This window comes from Anolis sagrei, chromosome 4, assembly GCF_037176765.1.
Source record: "Anolis sagrei isolate rAnoSag1 chromosome 4, rAnoSag1.mat, whole genome shotgun sequence".
In the NCBI taxonomy this organism is placed as follows: domain Eukaryota; kingdom Metazoa; phylum Chordata; class Lepidosauria; order Squamata; family Dactyloidae; genus Anolis; species Anolis sagrei.
In genome coordinates, this window is record NC_090024.1 from 101,268,266 (window position 1) to 101,280,841 (window position 12,576).

The 12,576-nt window shown below is 39.8% G+C and overlaps 1 protein-coding gene across 1 annotated transcript in view; it reads right to left on the bottom strand.

Moving 5' to 3' along the window:
* Positions 1–1,358: 1,358 nt before the first annotated feature.
* The window catches only part of ANKH (ANKH inorganic pyrophosphate transport regulator), a 177,439-nt gene continuing 166,221 nt past the window's right edge, over positions 1,359–12,576 (bottom strand). Inside the window, exons 9-12 of the mRNA XM_060774668.2 lie at positions 8,120–8,249; positions 6,239–6,362; positions 3,720–3,819; positions 1,359–2,104 (exon numbers count right to left, since the gene is read on the bottom strand). Coding sequence (XP_060630651.1) covers positions 1,988–2,104; positions 3,720–3,819; positions 6,239–6,362; positions 8,120–8,249 — 471 coding nt within the window. The 3' untranslated portion in view covers positions 1,359–1,987. The remainder of the gene's footprint in view (positions 2,105–3,719; positions 3,820–6,238; positions 6,363–8,119; positions 8,250–12,576) is intronic.

The window sequence follows — 12,576 nt, forward strand, 5'->3', positions numbered from 1 at the left end:
TCACTCCTTGGGTTAGTAGGTGTCTTGTGTCCAAATTTGGTGTCAATTTGTCCAGTGGTTTTTGAGTTCTGTTAATCCCACAAATGAACATTACATTTTAATTTATATAGATAAATGGGCTGGCAGAACGGTGGATAAGTGAAAATGTTGGATAATAAGGAGGGATTAAGGAAAAGCCTATTAAACGTTAAATTATGATTTTCAAAATTAAGCACCAAAACATCATGTTTTATAACAGAAAAAATAATTCAATACATGGTAATGTTATGTTATTTACAAATTTAGCATCCAAACATCGCAATGTATTGAAACATTTTTATGTAATTATTTAATCTGTATTTTAATGTATCTTAATTATTTAATCTGTATTTTAATGTATCTTAATGTATTAACGTATTATATATTAACGTATTATGATATTATGTTTTAGCTTATTTGTGTATGAATTTCCTGTTGTTAGCCGGCCTGAGTCCCTCTTCGGAGGTTGAGAAGACCGGGTTATAAAAGCTCTAAATAATAAATAAATAAATAAATAAATAAACAGCTATGGATCCGGGCGGGAGGCAGACTGTGTTGGGTAATACAGAACGTTGGATGAGCGAAGGTTGGATAAGCGAGACTCTACTGTATATGGTTAGTATAGTGGAAGTGATAGTTCACAGTTTCGATTAACCATAGATTAACAGTTTCGATTAACCACAGCTATGGATCCGGGCGGGAGGCAGACTGTGTTGGGTAATACAGAATGTTGGATGAGCGAAGGTTGGATAAGCAAGACTCTACTGTATATGGTTAGTATAGTGGAAGTGATAGTTCACAGTTTCGATTAACCATAGATTAACAGTTTCGATTAACCACAGCTATGGATCCGGGCGGGAGGCAGACTGTGTTGGGTAATACAGAACGCTGGATGAGCGAAGGTTGGATAAGTGAGACTCTACTTATATGGTTAGTATGGTAGAAGTGATAGCTCATAGTTTCGATTAACCATAGATTAACAGTTTTGATTAATCACAGCTATGGATCTGGGCAGGAGGCAGACTGTGTTGGGTAATACAGAACGTTGGATGAGCGAAGGTTGGATAAGCGAGACTCTACTGTATATGGTTAGTATAGTGGAAGTGATAGTTCACAGTTTCGATTAACCATAGATTAACAGTTTCAATTAACCACAGCTATGGATCCAGGCGGGAGGCAGACTGTGTTGGGTAATACAGAACGTTGGATGAGCGAAGGTTGGATAAGCGAGACTCTACTGTATATGGTTAGTATAGTGGAAGTGATAGTTCACAGTTTCAATTAACCATAGAAAGAGTACTTTGTGTCTTAGGTGATACAATCAACTCTAAACAGAAGTCTTCTGTGTTTATCAATGTCTATTTAATATATTCCGTTTATCATTTATTCTTTTTTAAACCTCTGGTCTTGGTATCTTGTTTTTGTAGCAGTATACAATATATTACACTAAACGATGAGAAAGCAAAACCTCAAGAGACCACCGTGGTACAGGTCAATAGAGCAAAGTCATTTTCAAGCAAGTAAAATAAAGCTAACGTTCCCCCCACCCCAAAGTTGCGTGTTTAAATCTTGAATTAATAATAATAAAAAGAGGAATGGGGCACATCGGGGTCAGTGGAGCGGGGGAAGCACTGGAGGCGGTGGAAGGACGGCAGCAGAATTCTTGAAGAAACAGAGAGACTTTGGTTGGCCAATGGAGACTGTCCAAAAGGGGAGGCTCTTCTACTATGTAGCAGCAGCAGTAGCAGCTTGCGCTGAGATATAGAAGAAGTTCCATTGAGAAGTGGAGAAGAAAAGCAGGAACGGTTCCTTGAAGTCCCTCATCCATGCCAGCATACTCAGTATGCTAGGGATTTCATTATCTGAAACCTCTGGAATCAAGGCCTCTTTATTTAAAAATAAACAATGAATCATGAGAGAAGAAGTATGTTTCCAGTTGTCCCTGCAGAGAACAGACGGTTCCAGTTTGTCACTCATTCTCTTCTCTCATTTCTACGATGTCCGTCATTTCCTCTATTTGAGGCATGTCAGTCATTGCTGAGTCTTCACCTTCCGTTGCTGTCTCATTATCATTCCTCTTCTTTTTCTAGGTGGAAAAAACAGAGTATGGTGACAGATGGTCTTGTGGAGATTTGTAGGATAGTAAAGCAAGACAAAACACATAATCCCGACAATGCCAAAGCCTAATTCTTTCTCGATTAGTAAACTTTTCCGACCTGGTTTACTTTAATATATTTATTTATTTATTTACTTTGCTTATATACCGCTGTATCTCAAGCCCGAAGGCGACTCACGGCGGTTCACAAACAATATAAAGAATAAAAAGGTAGTAAAGGTAGTCCCCTGACACTAAGTCCAGTCATGTCTGACTCTGGGGTGTGGTGCTCATCTCCATTTCTAAGCCGAAGAGCCAGAGTTGTCCGTAGACACCTCCAAGGTCAGCATGACTGCATGGAGCACTGTTACCTTCCCGCCGGAGCGGTACCTATTGATCTACTCACATTTGCATGTTTTCGAACTGCTAGGTTGGCAGAAACTAGGGCTGACAGCGGAAGCTCACTCCGCTCCCCGGAATCGAACCTGCAACCTTTCTATCAACAAGCTCAGCAGCTCAGCACTTTAACCCACTGCGCCACCGGGGGCTCCCAATATAAAGGATATGTGATATTAAATGCAAGTTTCTCAGGCCCTAAATGGACAAATGATTCAGGGAAAATGTTTGTATGAGCTCCTTCCCTCCATGACAGAAAAAATGAAATGCAAAGATACAGAATGGGGGCTGCCCGACTTGACAGCAGTACATGTGAAAAAGATCTTGGAGACCTCGTGGACAACATGTTAAACATGAGCCAACAATGTGATGTGGCAACTAAAAAGGCCAATGGGATTTTGGCCTGCAGAAATAGGAGTATAGTGTCTAGATCCAGGGAAGTCATGCTACCTTAGCTAGACCACACCTGGAATACTGTGCCCAATTTAAGGGAGATATTGACAAGCTGGAAGGTGTCCAGAGGAAGGTGACTAAAAGGATCAAGGGTCTGGAGAAGAAGCCCTATGAGGAGCACCTGAAAGAGCTGGGCATGCTTAGCCTGCAGAACAGAAGTCTGAGAGGAGACATGATAGCAATGTATAAATATGTGAGGGGAAGTTATAGGGAGGAGGGAGCAACCTTGTTTTCTGCTACCCTGGAGACTAGGACGTTGAACAATGGCTTCAAACTACAAGGAAGGAGATTCCCCCTGAATATTACGAAGAACTTCCTAACTGTGAGAGCTGTTCAGCAGTGGAACTCTCTGCCCTGGAGTGTGATGTAGGCACCTTCTTTGGAGGCTTTTAAGCAGTGGCTGGATGGCCATCTGTTGGGGGTGCTTTGGATGTGATTTTCTTGCTTCTTGGCATGGGGTTGGGTGGGATGGCCCATGAAATCTCTTCCAACTCTATGATTATATGACATTGACCATTCTATGTATAGATAATATTTAACATGAGGGTCAATCACCTAAATGACAGGCAGAAAGAGTGCCCTGTTGTAATTCGCCCTTTGCATTGGAGATCCTCACATGAAAGAGAAAAGAACGGACCTCCTGATAAGCAGGAATAAAATCAAACCAGAGTTTAAATTCCCAAACAACAAAAGCATGAAGTCAAGCTTGGTTGAAATTAACTTTCATGGAATTCAATGAAAACTTCTAATTTTTTACCTGTTTCTGATAGACGTAACAAGCTGCTATTGCAACCATAGTAGATTCTCCTACAAAGCCAGCTAGAAGTGATCCTACTCCCAAGGTGGCTCCATGAACCCTAGAAGGATTAGAAATAAAGAAAAAGAGATCATTTCTACTACTCCTCCTTACACAAACACAATCCTCAGTCATTGTGTTGGTATAATAACGGGCATTACAATGATAAATCTATTCACATTTTAAAACATTATGCTTTACACTTTTGTAACAAAATATCTAATTGTAATATGTTTTTAAAATGTTTATTAATGTTATGATATAAGTGCAAGCCAGCGTATGTGTCGCCTGAGCCTAGGCGCTGCCATAGTGACAGAACCGGCTGTTAGAATGTATCCAAGTTAGAGAAGCCAAAGGGGCGGAGCTAACTGCCACTTGGCAGGGGCAGGCATTATAAAAGAGTCAGTTTTCTTTTAGTCAGTGGACAAAAGTGGAAGTTGGGTTCTGGTGTGTGGAGAAACCGAACCCAGGGGTTTACATCTTCAGCCTGTGTGTTTGAAGAGTCAATTGAACCTGTTTAAGTTAGTAATTAACTGCTTAAAGATAGGTAAAGGTAGTCCCCTAGCATTAAGTCCAGTCATGTCTGACTCTGGGGTGTGGTGCTCATCTCCATTTCTAAGCTGAATCTCAACCAGATTTCAACTTCGTTGCTATGTTTCGTACATTTAAGTTGGTTTTTGTAAGTTTTATATGTACAGTAAATCTAAATTATTCACCAGAAGTATATTAATTATTGTTGATAACAAAAGGGAAGTGAATTTGTGAATTTTAGCAATAGACCTCAGACCTATCATTTAATATCAGACAGGCAGTTTGGGTCTATTTTTAAAAATAATCTTAAGTACATATGAGAAGTATCAGGGGAGCTGAGGGATGATTTATTGTTGCCACCAATTTAAAAGGAACCAGTATTCAGGAGATTTTACCCCAGTTCCCAATTTTAAGAAGACTTAGCTGATTTGCAATGGAGGTTGCCGATCAGGAACCAAATTTACCATCAAGTTAGGAGGGAGGCTGTTCAATTGCACCTCCTCCTTTATTAAGAAAGTAATAACTTAGTAGTAATTACACTGTATATAATGTAGTGTGACTGGAGAGAAGAATGTAGATTTATTTGGTTACTTTTCCCTACGTTTCTACCACCACGTGAGGTAAGTTGTAATATTGTGAGAAATGGTACTTGGTACACAGAATAGTCGGAACTGAGGCAATCTTCAAATAAAAGTTAACAATTTTATTAAGTACACAGCGTGTGGTTGCAAGACGTAACTTTTCCTTGTTGCACTTGGAATAATACTTGTAACTTTAACAGTTCATTCTTTCAAGTAACACTGTATCTTTCTGACGTAGAGCACTTGTTTCAGACAAAGTTTCCATACAGGGATGTTTCCCTTAGTTGATCCTCCCTAGATCAAATACTAAGTAAACTATTATTTAGCCTCTCCTTAGACTAAAAGAATACCAGCTATGTTTCACCATTCGGCTGCACTAGCCTGAGAAACTTCCAATAGCCAAACCCAGCTTTTCAAAGCCTCAAAGCTTTGCTTCACAAGTCACTCCACCACCTTTCCTTTCCTTCTCTCCCAACTCCTAACTCCTCACTCCTCTGAACCTAACTCCTGACTCCTCTGAACCTAAACCCGGACTGCTCACTCCTCTAAACCTAACCCCTAACTGATTTTTAACTGTCGTTTTTTCAAACTCTCCCCTCTAAGCTCCTCCCACTTCCCTCTCTCCTGCATTGGTCTCCATGGCAACGCACAGAGGACTCCTCTGACTTAGGCCACTCCAGCATTACTGCAACCAATCTAAACACAAATACAGTTAAAATCATACAATTTATAATCAACTCCTGTACAACATATAAACAGTGGGTTTATGGCCAGATCCTCGGTTTCATCTCTGCTAGAATACATATACATGTACATGTTGTCCAAGTATGGAGGTAATGTGAAAAAGCAAATCTCTGTTCAAATCCGCTGTCTACAATGTAGTGAATGTCAGGGATATTTTTCTTTTCATTGAGCATTTGTGCTTTATAAAATGATGATGTCCTATTTTTATCCAATTAGGACAAACATATCCATATCTTGTCAGCAAACTGAAGTGTACATATTAAATGATACTTTTATTTAAACTACTGGAAAGAATTGCCTCTTTGACTTTTCCTGTGATTATTACTAATATTTGAATTTAAAATGTCCATAGATGTATTTATTCTTCTTCACCTTAGCAAAAGAAAGTTCAGGAGGAGATAAGAAAATTGTTTATGGATATCTGTACCACTTTTAAATACACTAGACATTGGGCAAAATAATTAAACATTAATTCCATTTGGTCTTTTAAATAAAGTTTTTATTACAACCCCCCCCCTCCAAAAAAAAAACCAAGGTGTTTGCAACTCAAAGGGACAATACATTGTCCACACTGTGGCACTGGGGAGGAACAGGGAAAATGAAGCACCATGTAGCGTAACTTACCCCAAGTAAGGCAGCACAATGAGACTGGTGATGAGGACAATGATCCGCAGCACTGAGCTTGGGGCCAGCACAAATGTCTTTTTTAACGTCATTAACCATCCCGTCAAATGTGCTCTTACAGTGACTGGAAAAAAATGCAGAAAGAAGAATGAGATCCTAGCAGCAAGGAGGAGGCTATCAGTTCTCTCTACTGCAGAGACCATTCACAATAGGGGTTCATTCTTGACAGCTATATGTCTTAAGTCCAGCTAACCAACTCACATAAGTGGACACAGCAGACAAGCAGTTTACAGATACAACCTGGTTCTCACAAAATGTGTTTGACTCTATTTCTCTGTTATGCATAGAAATACAATTGAATCACTGTTGAGGCATTTATACCATGTCTGGGTGTTGCTAATGGAGAAGAACAACTGAAAGACAGCTGTTAGAAACAATGCAGGACTTTCTTGTTTGTACAAACAACACAAGGCAGGTAAAGTTATTTCTGGACTACTTCAGACTGCAGAGAATTCATTCAGCTGAAGGCAAAATCATTCAATAGGACTGGGCATTTTTGTTCTGTGAATTTAGTTTCTGGCACTAATGCAATGTGCTGGTCTCAGACATTACCACCCTTAATGTAGGACGAGAAACATGTGGGTCTTCAGACATGGCTAGTGCAATGTGGATTTTTTTTCCTTTTTGGTTGGAAAAAAACCAACCTTTACTTTCTACATGAAAAGCAAATACTGGGTTTCACTATTTCCATCAGACCTAGCTGGCATTGCCAGCGGTGAGGCATGATGGGAATTGGAATCCAATATCTGGAGTGTATAATTCTTAATGGTTGGGACCAGCTCACCTGAAATGCCATCTTATCCCACAAATATGTACCTAAAGATGAAAAATCACCTTCAGAGGATCTGCCCCAATCAATTGAATGGGGAGGCAGATTGATATTAGGGAGAAAATTGTTTTGACAGAAAACCCTCCTGCACTGAATATGTTCAGTTGGTGCTTTGTTAAGGCTGATTTTTCAGTGTGTGTGTGTGTGTGTGTGGGGGGGGAACTATCTAATCTCCCTTGGGAAGGCATTCCAAAGCGGGGAGGCCACCACCGAGAAGGCCCTCTCCCTCGTCCCCACCAACTGTGCTTGTGAGGTGGTGGGACCAAGAGGAGAGCCTCTCTGGCGGATCTTAGAAAACTTCTTATTTACACAAGCCCTTTAAAGCTAGCCACAAAACCGGGATATTAAAATCTGGAATTTCAACATCAGATTTGATATTGATTGTATATTTGTTCTACCATACTAGTTTTCTTGTGAAAGGTTTGTTGATAAAAATAGATTGCAATGGATTTGACTGTGGTAATATATTTCATAGTTTTATTATTATTATTATTATTATTATATTATTATAACTTTATTTGTACCCTGCTAGCATCTCCCGAATGACTCGATGCGGCTGTCTCGGTACCGTGACCAGGCCTGAAACCAGACTGTGACTGATCTAGGTAGTTGATGTCATCCAAAACAGACATGAGACTCTCACAGAAAATACTTCATTTGGTAGCTTACATCAATAGTTAATAATGGACTAGCAACAATAAATATTTAAAACCCTGAGCACAGAACATTAAGTATCAGACAGATGAGTCCTCATCTAGCCTTCTTGCACATATACTAGATTGAATGAATCCTTCATGCTGAAATAAAGGGCTTGCTTGTGTACAATATAAAGAATATGACCATTCTTAGTAATGTTGAACTCAGTCCTAAAAAGAAAAAACCCACTTAATTAAGATGACCACTCCAGTTTCTCCTACTGAACTTGACCAGCTTTTTAGGCAGAGCAAGGAGATGTCAAAGGAAACACTAAGGGTTGTGCCCTCCTTCCATACCTGGAACTGGGAAGAAGGAGAAGATCCGAAGTGGGATGACACAAAGCTCTGCAAAGGCAAAATCCACACCTATGATGTCTACTAAGATCTTCTCTGACACGTTGGGAGTCCAAAACATCACAAAACAGAGCTGTGGGGAGAAGAACCAGAAAAAGAAAGAGTATAAGGTGGGCACCGTGGCATGTCACCAACCTATAATATAATATCAAATTGGTTCATCACGTCTCATTGCAAGTTACCACCTTAACCCCTTTTCACTCAAGAAATAAAACACAATTCAGAAATGTCAAGATATCTTACTCCTCAAACATAACTATTAGAAATCCTGCTTTTTCAGAAGAGAGTTCCTATTTGATGTGATATTTCCTGCTCTGTAGAACAGCTATCATCTTGCTCCCACATTTCAGTTCTTTCAAAGCAACTCTCTGTGAATAATGTTAAATGTTAAAATAATGTTAATTATCCAAGAGAATCAATGTGGTGAACTGATTGCTGATCTAGGTTTCAGGAAGGCTAAGATTCATATCCCTGTTCAAACTCAGTGGTGATCTTGGGTAAGTCAGATCTTCTCAGCTGCAGAGGAAGGCAATGGCAAACCCCCACTGAACAAGCCTTGCAAGAAAATCTTATGATAGTGTTGCCATAAATCTTAGCTGGCTTGAAGGCACATAGCAAAATCAAATATTTTTGAAGCCAAATTGAATTTTTTTGTGTTTTTTATTTTAAAATACCTGGATTATTTACAAATGTTTCTTCTTCATTTTAGAGTACTGTGGTCGACCCAATGTACAAGTGCAGATTATTCTTAAGTTGTCAAGATACTCTGAATGCCAGATACAACTGAACATACATCATCTCTTATATTAAAAACAAGAGCTCTTAAAAGGTATTGGTAGTCTGAAGTGCTCTACAAAATAATAGTATTTTCAAAAATGGTATACAGGGTTCGGTTTCAGAGCCTATCACAAACACAGTCATGCTCATGGTATTAAACAGTGATGACATGTACATGCATAATTCTATGTGTTCACATTCACTTAGCTGCCATTTACTAATATGGCACCATGATGATCTGTAACCACTGGAAATCATGGATTCAGATTACATGGTGGGTCACCGTTAAATAATTTAAGATAACCCTCTCAAGATTGCAAAACAAAACCATAAAACTCATCAACAATAACAACACACCAGCATCTTACATAAAATGGCAAAATCAAAGTTTGTTTTTAAAATACTTTTGGGTGTGTGTACATAATATTTGTAAACACTGGATGAAAGAATCCATGGGTGCAAAATCCATACATGAGGAGGGGCGACTGTACAGGAACTTGTTCATTTCTCTCATTCAAATAGGATCAATGTTGGAGATTCAGAACTCTTATGACCTCATCACACTTACCTAATTCAGTGTCCTAGGATGCTTCCACCCTGTCTTGGGAATGTAGCCCCACGGCAGCCATCACATGACTTCATGTGACTCCAACCGGGGTGGAAGCATCCTCGGATGCTTGCCTTAATAAGAGTGATACATCAGCGTAATGCGGTTACTGAGGCTTAGCTGGTTAGACAAGCAGTCTTCCTTTAAGACTTTAACTTTTGTTTCTTGTGAGTTCCTTGCTTCACACTGTTCACTAAACTGACACAGTGTGTCCCTGAGAACAGCCCTCTGACTGCCTCACAGAGTAAACAGGCATTCCTTCACTGACCCTAATATGTACAGTGCTTCAGGAACCTTTGCTTTTCCTATGCTCTAACTCCCAAGGCTCACTTCAAAAGTTCTCCCTGTCTAAATTCCTCTCAGCTCCCTCTTTCCAACTATCCTTCTACACTCTTCGATGTTTTTAAGCTCTTCTCCTCCAGCTTGTCAAAAGACACAGCCTTTTTTCCCTCTAAAACCTAACTCCTCCCCTGACTGCTCTAGCCAATCAGGAGTCGGCTGACTCCTCCCTCTTGCCTCTTAGCTCTCCTGCCTATCTCTCAACATGTCAGCTACTGACTTTCCAGGCTTCGGCCTCCTGGCAAAAGGTTAGATTCATCACACCTCACAACATAGGAGGAAGCATACACACTGCACATATATTTGTAGTGCAAAGACACTTAAAAACAATACAATAATTAAAATGAAGAACAATTTTAACAAATATAAACTTATTAGTATTTCAATGTGAAGTGTGGGGCTGCTTTTGGCTGATGAGATAGGATTGTTGTTGTTGTGTGCTTTCAAGTCGTTTCAGACTTAGATTGACCCTGAGTGAGGGCTGGGCCACATCCAGCCCCTGGGCCTTAGTTTGAGGACTCCTGCTCTACAGAATGGCAATGCCTCCCATGTGTAATGGGGAAAGTGTTACCGAGAGGGCCCTGCATGCACGGCAACAGATTTGCCCTGCTGCCCCTCTCTGTTCTCTATGAAGCCTGGTGTAGCAGGATGCTTAACCTGGCATTTAGAGAAATATAAACGGTTTTTCAGTGTCCATGTGGAATATCTCCTTCCAGCAGCTCATGAAGCAAGAACAGTCTCTCGCTTTCTGCAAGCACCTACATAGCTCAAGTCTAAAAAATGTAACTGCTGCCAAAATTCCCAGGCTCAGCTAGCTCCCTGGACATGGCCCAACCAATCAGCTTCATGCTTTGCATTTACAGTTAACACACATACCAACTGATTTCTTACATGCTCCAACAGTATCTGCAATCAGACAGGACACAAAGCAAATCACAAAACTTAGCTCCCTAATTGCTTCAACTATTTCTATCTGCAGCACTGTTTTCAGAACCAAAAAGCCAGGCTTACTACTTATGTCATGTTTATATCTTTTCTGAACTCACCCACAGCAGTGGAACTCTCTGCCCCGGAGTGTGGTGGAGGCTCCTTCTTTGGAAGCTTTTAAACAGAGGCTGGATGGCCATCTGTCAGGGGTGATTTGAATGCAATATTCCTGCTTCTTGGCAGGGGGTTGGACTGGATGGCCCATGAGGTCTCTTCCAACTCTATGATTCTATGATTCTATGATTCCTTCGAGGAATTCAAGAAAACATGCAACCATCCTGTAAAGCAAGTTGAGGCTGACACATGTTGGCTCAATATTGTCCAGCTTGCTTCACAATCTGATCACAAGTCACTATTTACTATTTGCTACATCATGCCAACATAGCCTGCCAGTTCTCATCCACAATATTCACACATTTTCTCTTTCACTGCTATAATTATCCAGCAATTCCAACAAAACTAATGTGTTTTTTTTTTTCTTCTGGGATAAATGATGTGGGACTTAAAGGTGACCTTGCTATGGAAAGAATGGGCTAAGCCATACAGAAGGATGGTGGCTAATGCTAGTTGAGCACATAATTTTCTACTTAAAAACTTCTCTTGAGAGAATTGTGACTTTATTATGTTGAAAATGTACACTGCTAACAGAGGATTAACATAAGTTCAAGGCTCTTAAAAGCTCTCCTTTTTATGGCTCTAATTGTTGAAATGATTGATGCACTTTCATGGTGGGAGAGGAGATATTACGAAGAGCACTGAGGAGGATGTTGAAAAGCTATGATTTCAACAATATTGTCACATGCATATTTAAAGCGCAGTACATGGCATGAAACAAGAAATCTGTGTCTCATAAGAAGCTGAAAATGTTGCAAAAATAGCACTGTTACAAGTTTACAGAAGAGATTCATTCAAACAACCCCCCAAAAGAGATTTCTATCTTGTTTCTGATTTAGTTTTTTTGGGAAGATAATTAACTGCATACCTCTCAGCTACATACCTGTCATTTTAGATATCTGTGAGTGTCAAAATCCTAATAATTTCAATACAACATTTTTCTACAAAAGTTCACAGCAGGTTTCTTTGTGCATTATTTGGTAAATTACACTTTAATGGTTTTATTTTGCTTGCACTGAATAGTGCTAGTTATTCTATTGGGGGAAATCATAGCTTCTATCCAAATGGTCCCAAATTCCTTATAAACAGATGGTGCTGCTTTATTGTATTTTATATATACTGGGGAGGGGGGGATTCCTCTTGTATTTCTGAATATTTATATTTAAATCTAAATCCATTTACTAAATTATGCCAAGTACAGGAGACTAGTAAATGCAATGACTAGATCATTCCTTCCAACTAGAAAAACTACCATATATATTCAGATATATGTTGACCACATGTATACGTAAAGGCATGGGTTTTTTTTTTTGGGGGGGGGGGATTATGGATTTAGATATAACCCCTGGATAATTTAAGCGTCACTCCACAGAAAGGAAAAGCACTAATGCCACCTTTGGGGGCGGGGGTTGCCCCTCATTGGCACCATATCCCTGCCTGGCTATTAAGAAGCAGAGCCAAGGTGAAGAGAGTACAGGGAATTACTAACTCTTTTAAGTTCTCCTGAGATGGGCTAAGCTTTTTCCTTTCTTCCCTCTCTACTCAGAGGTAGAGGTCTCTAATCTGATGAAGAGTT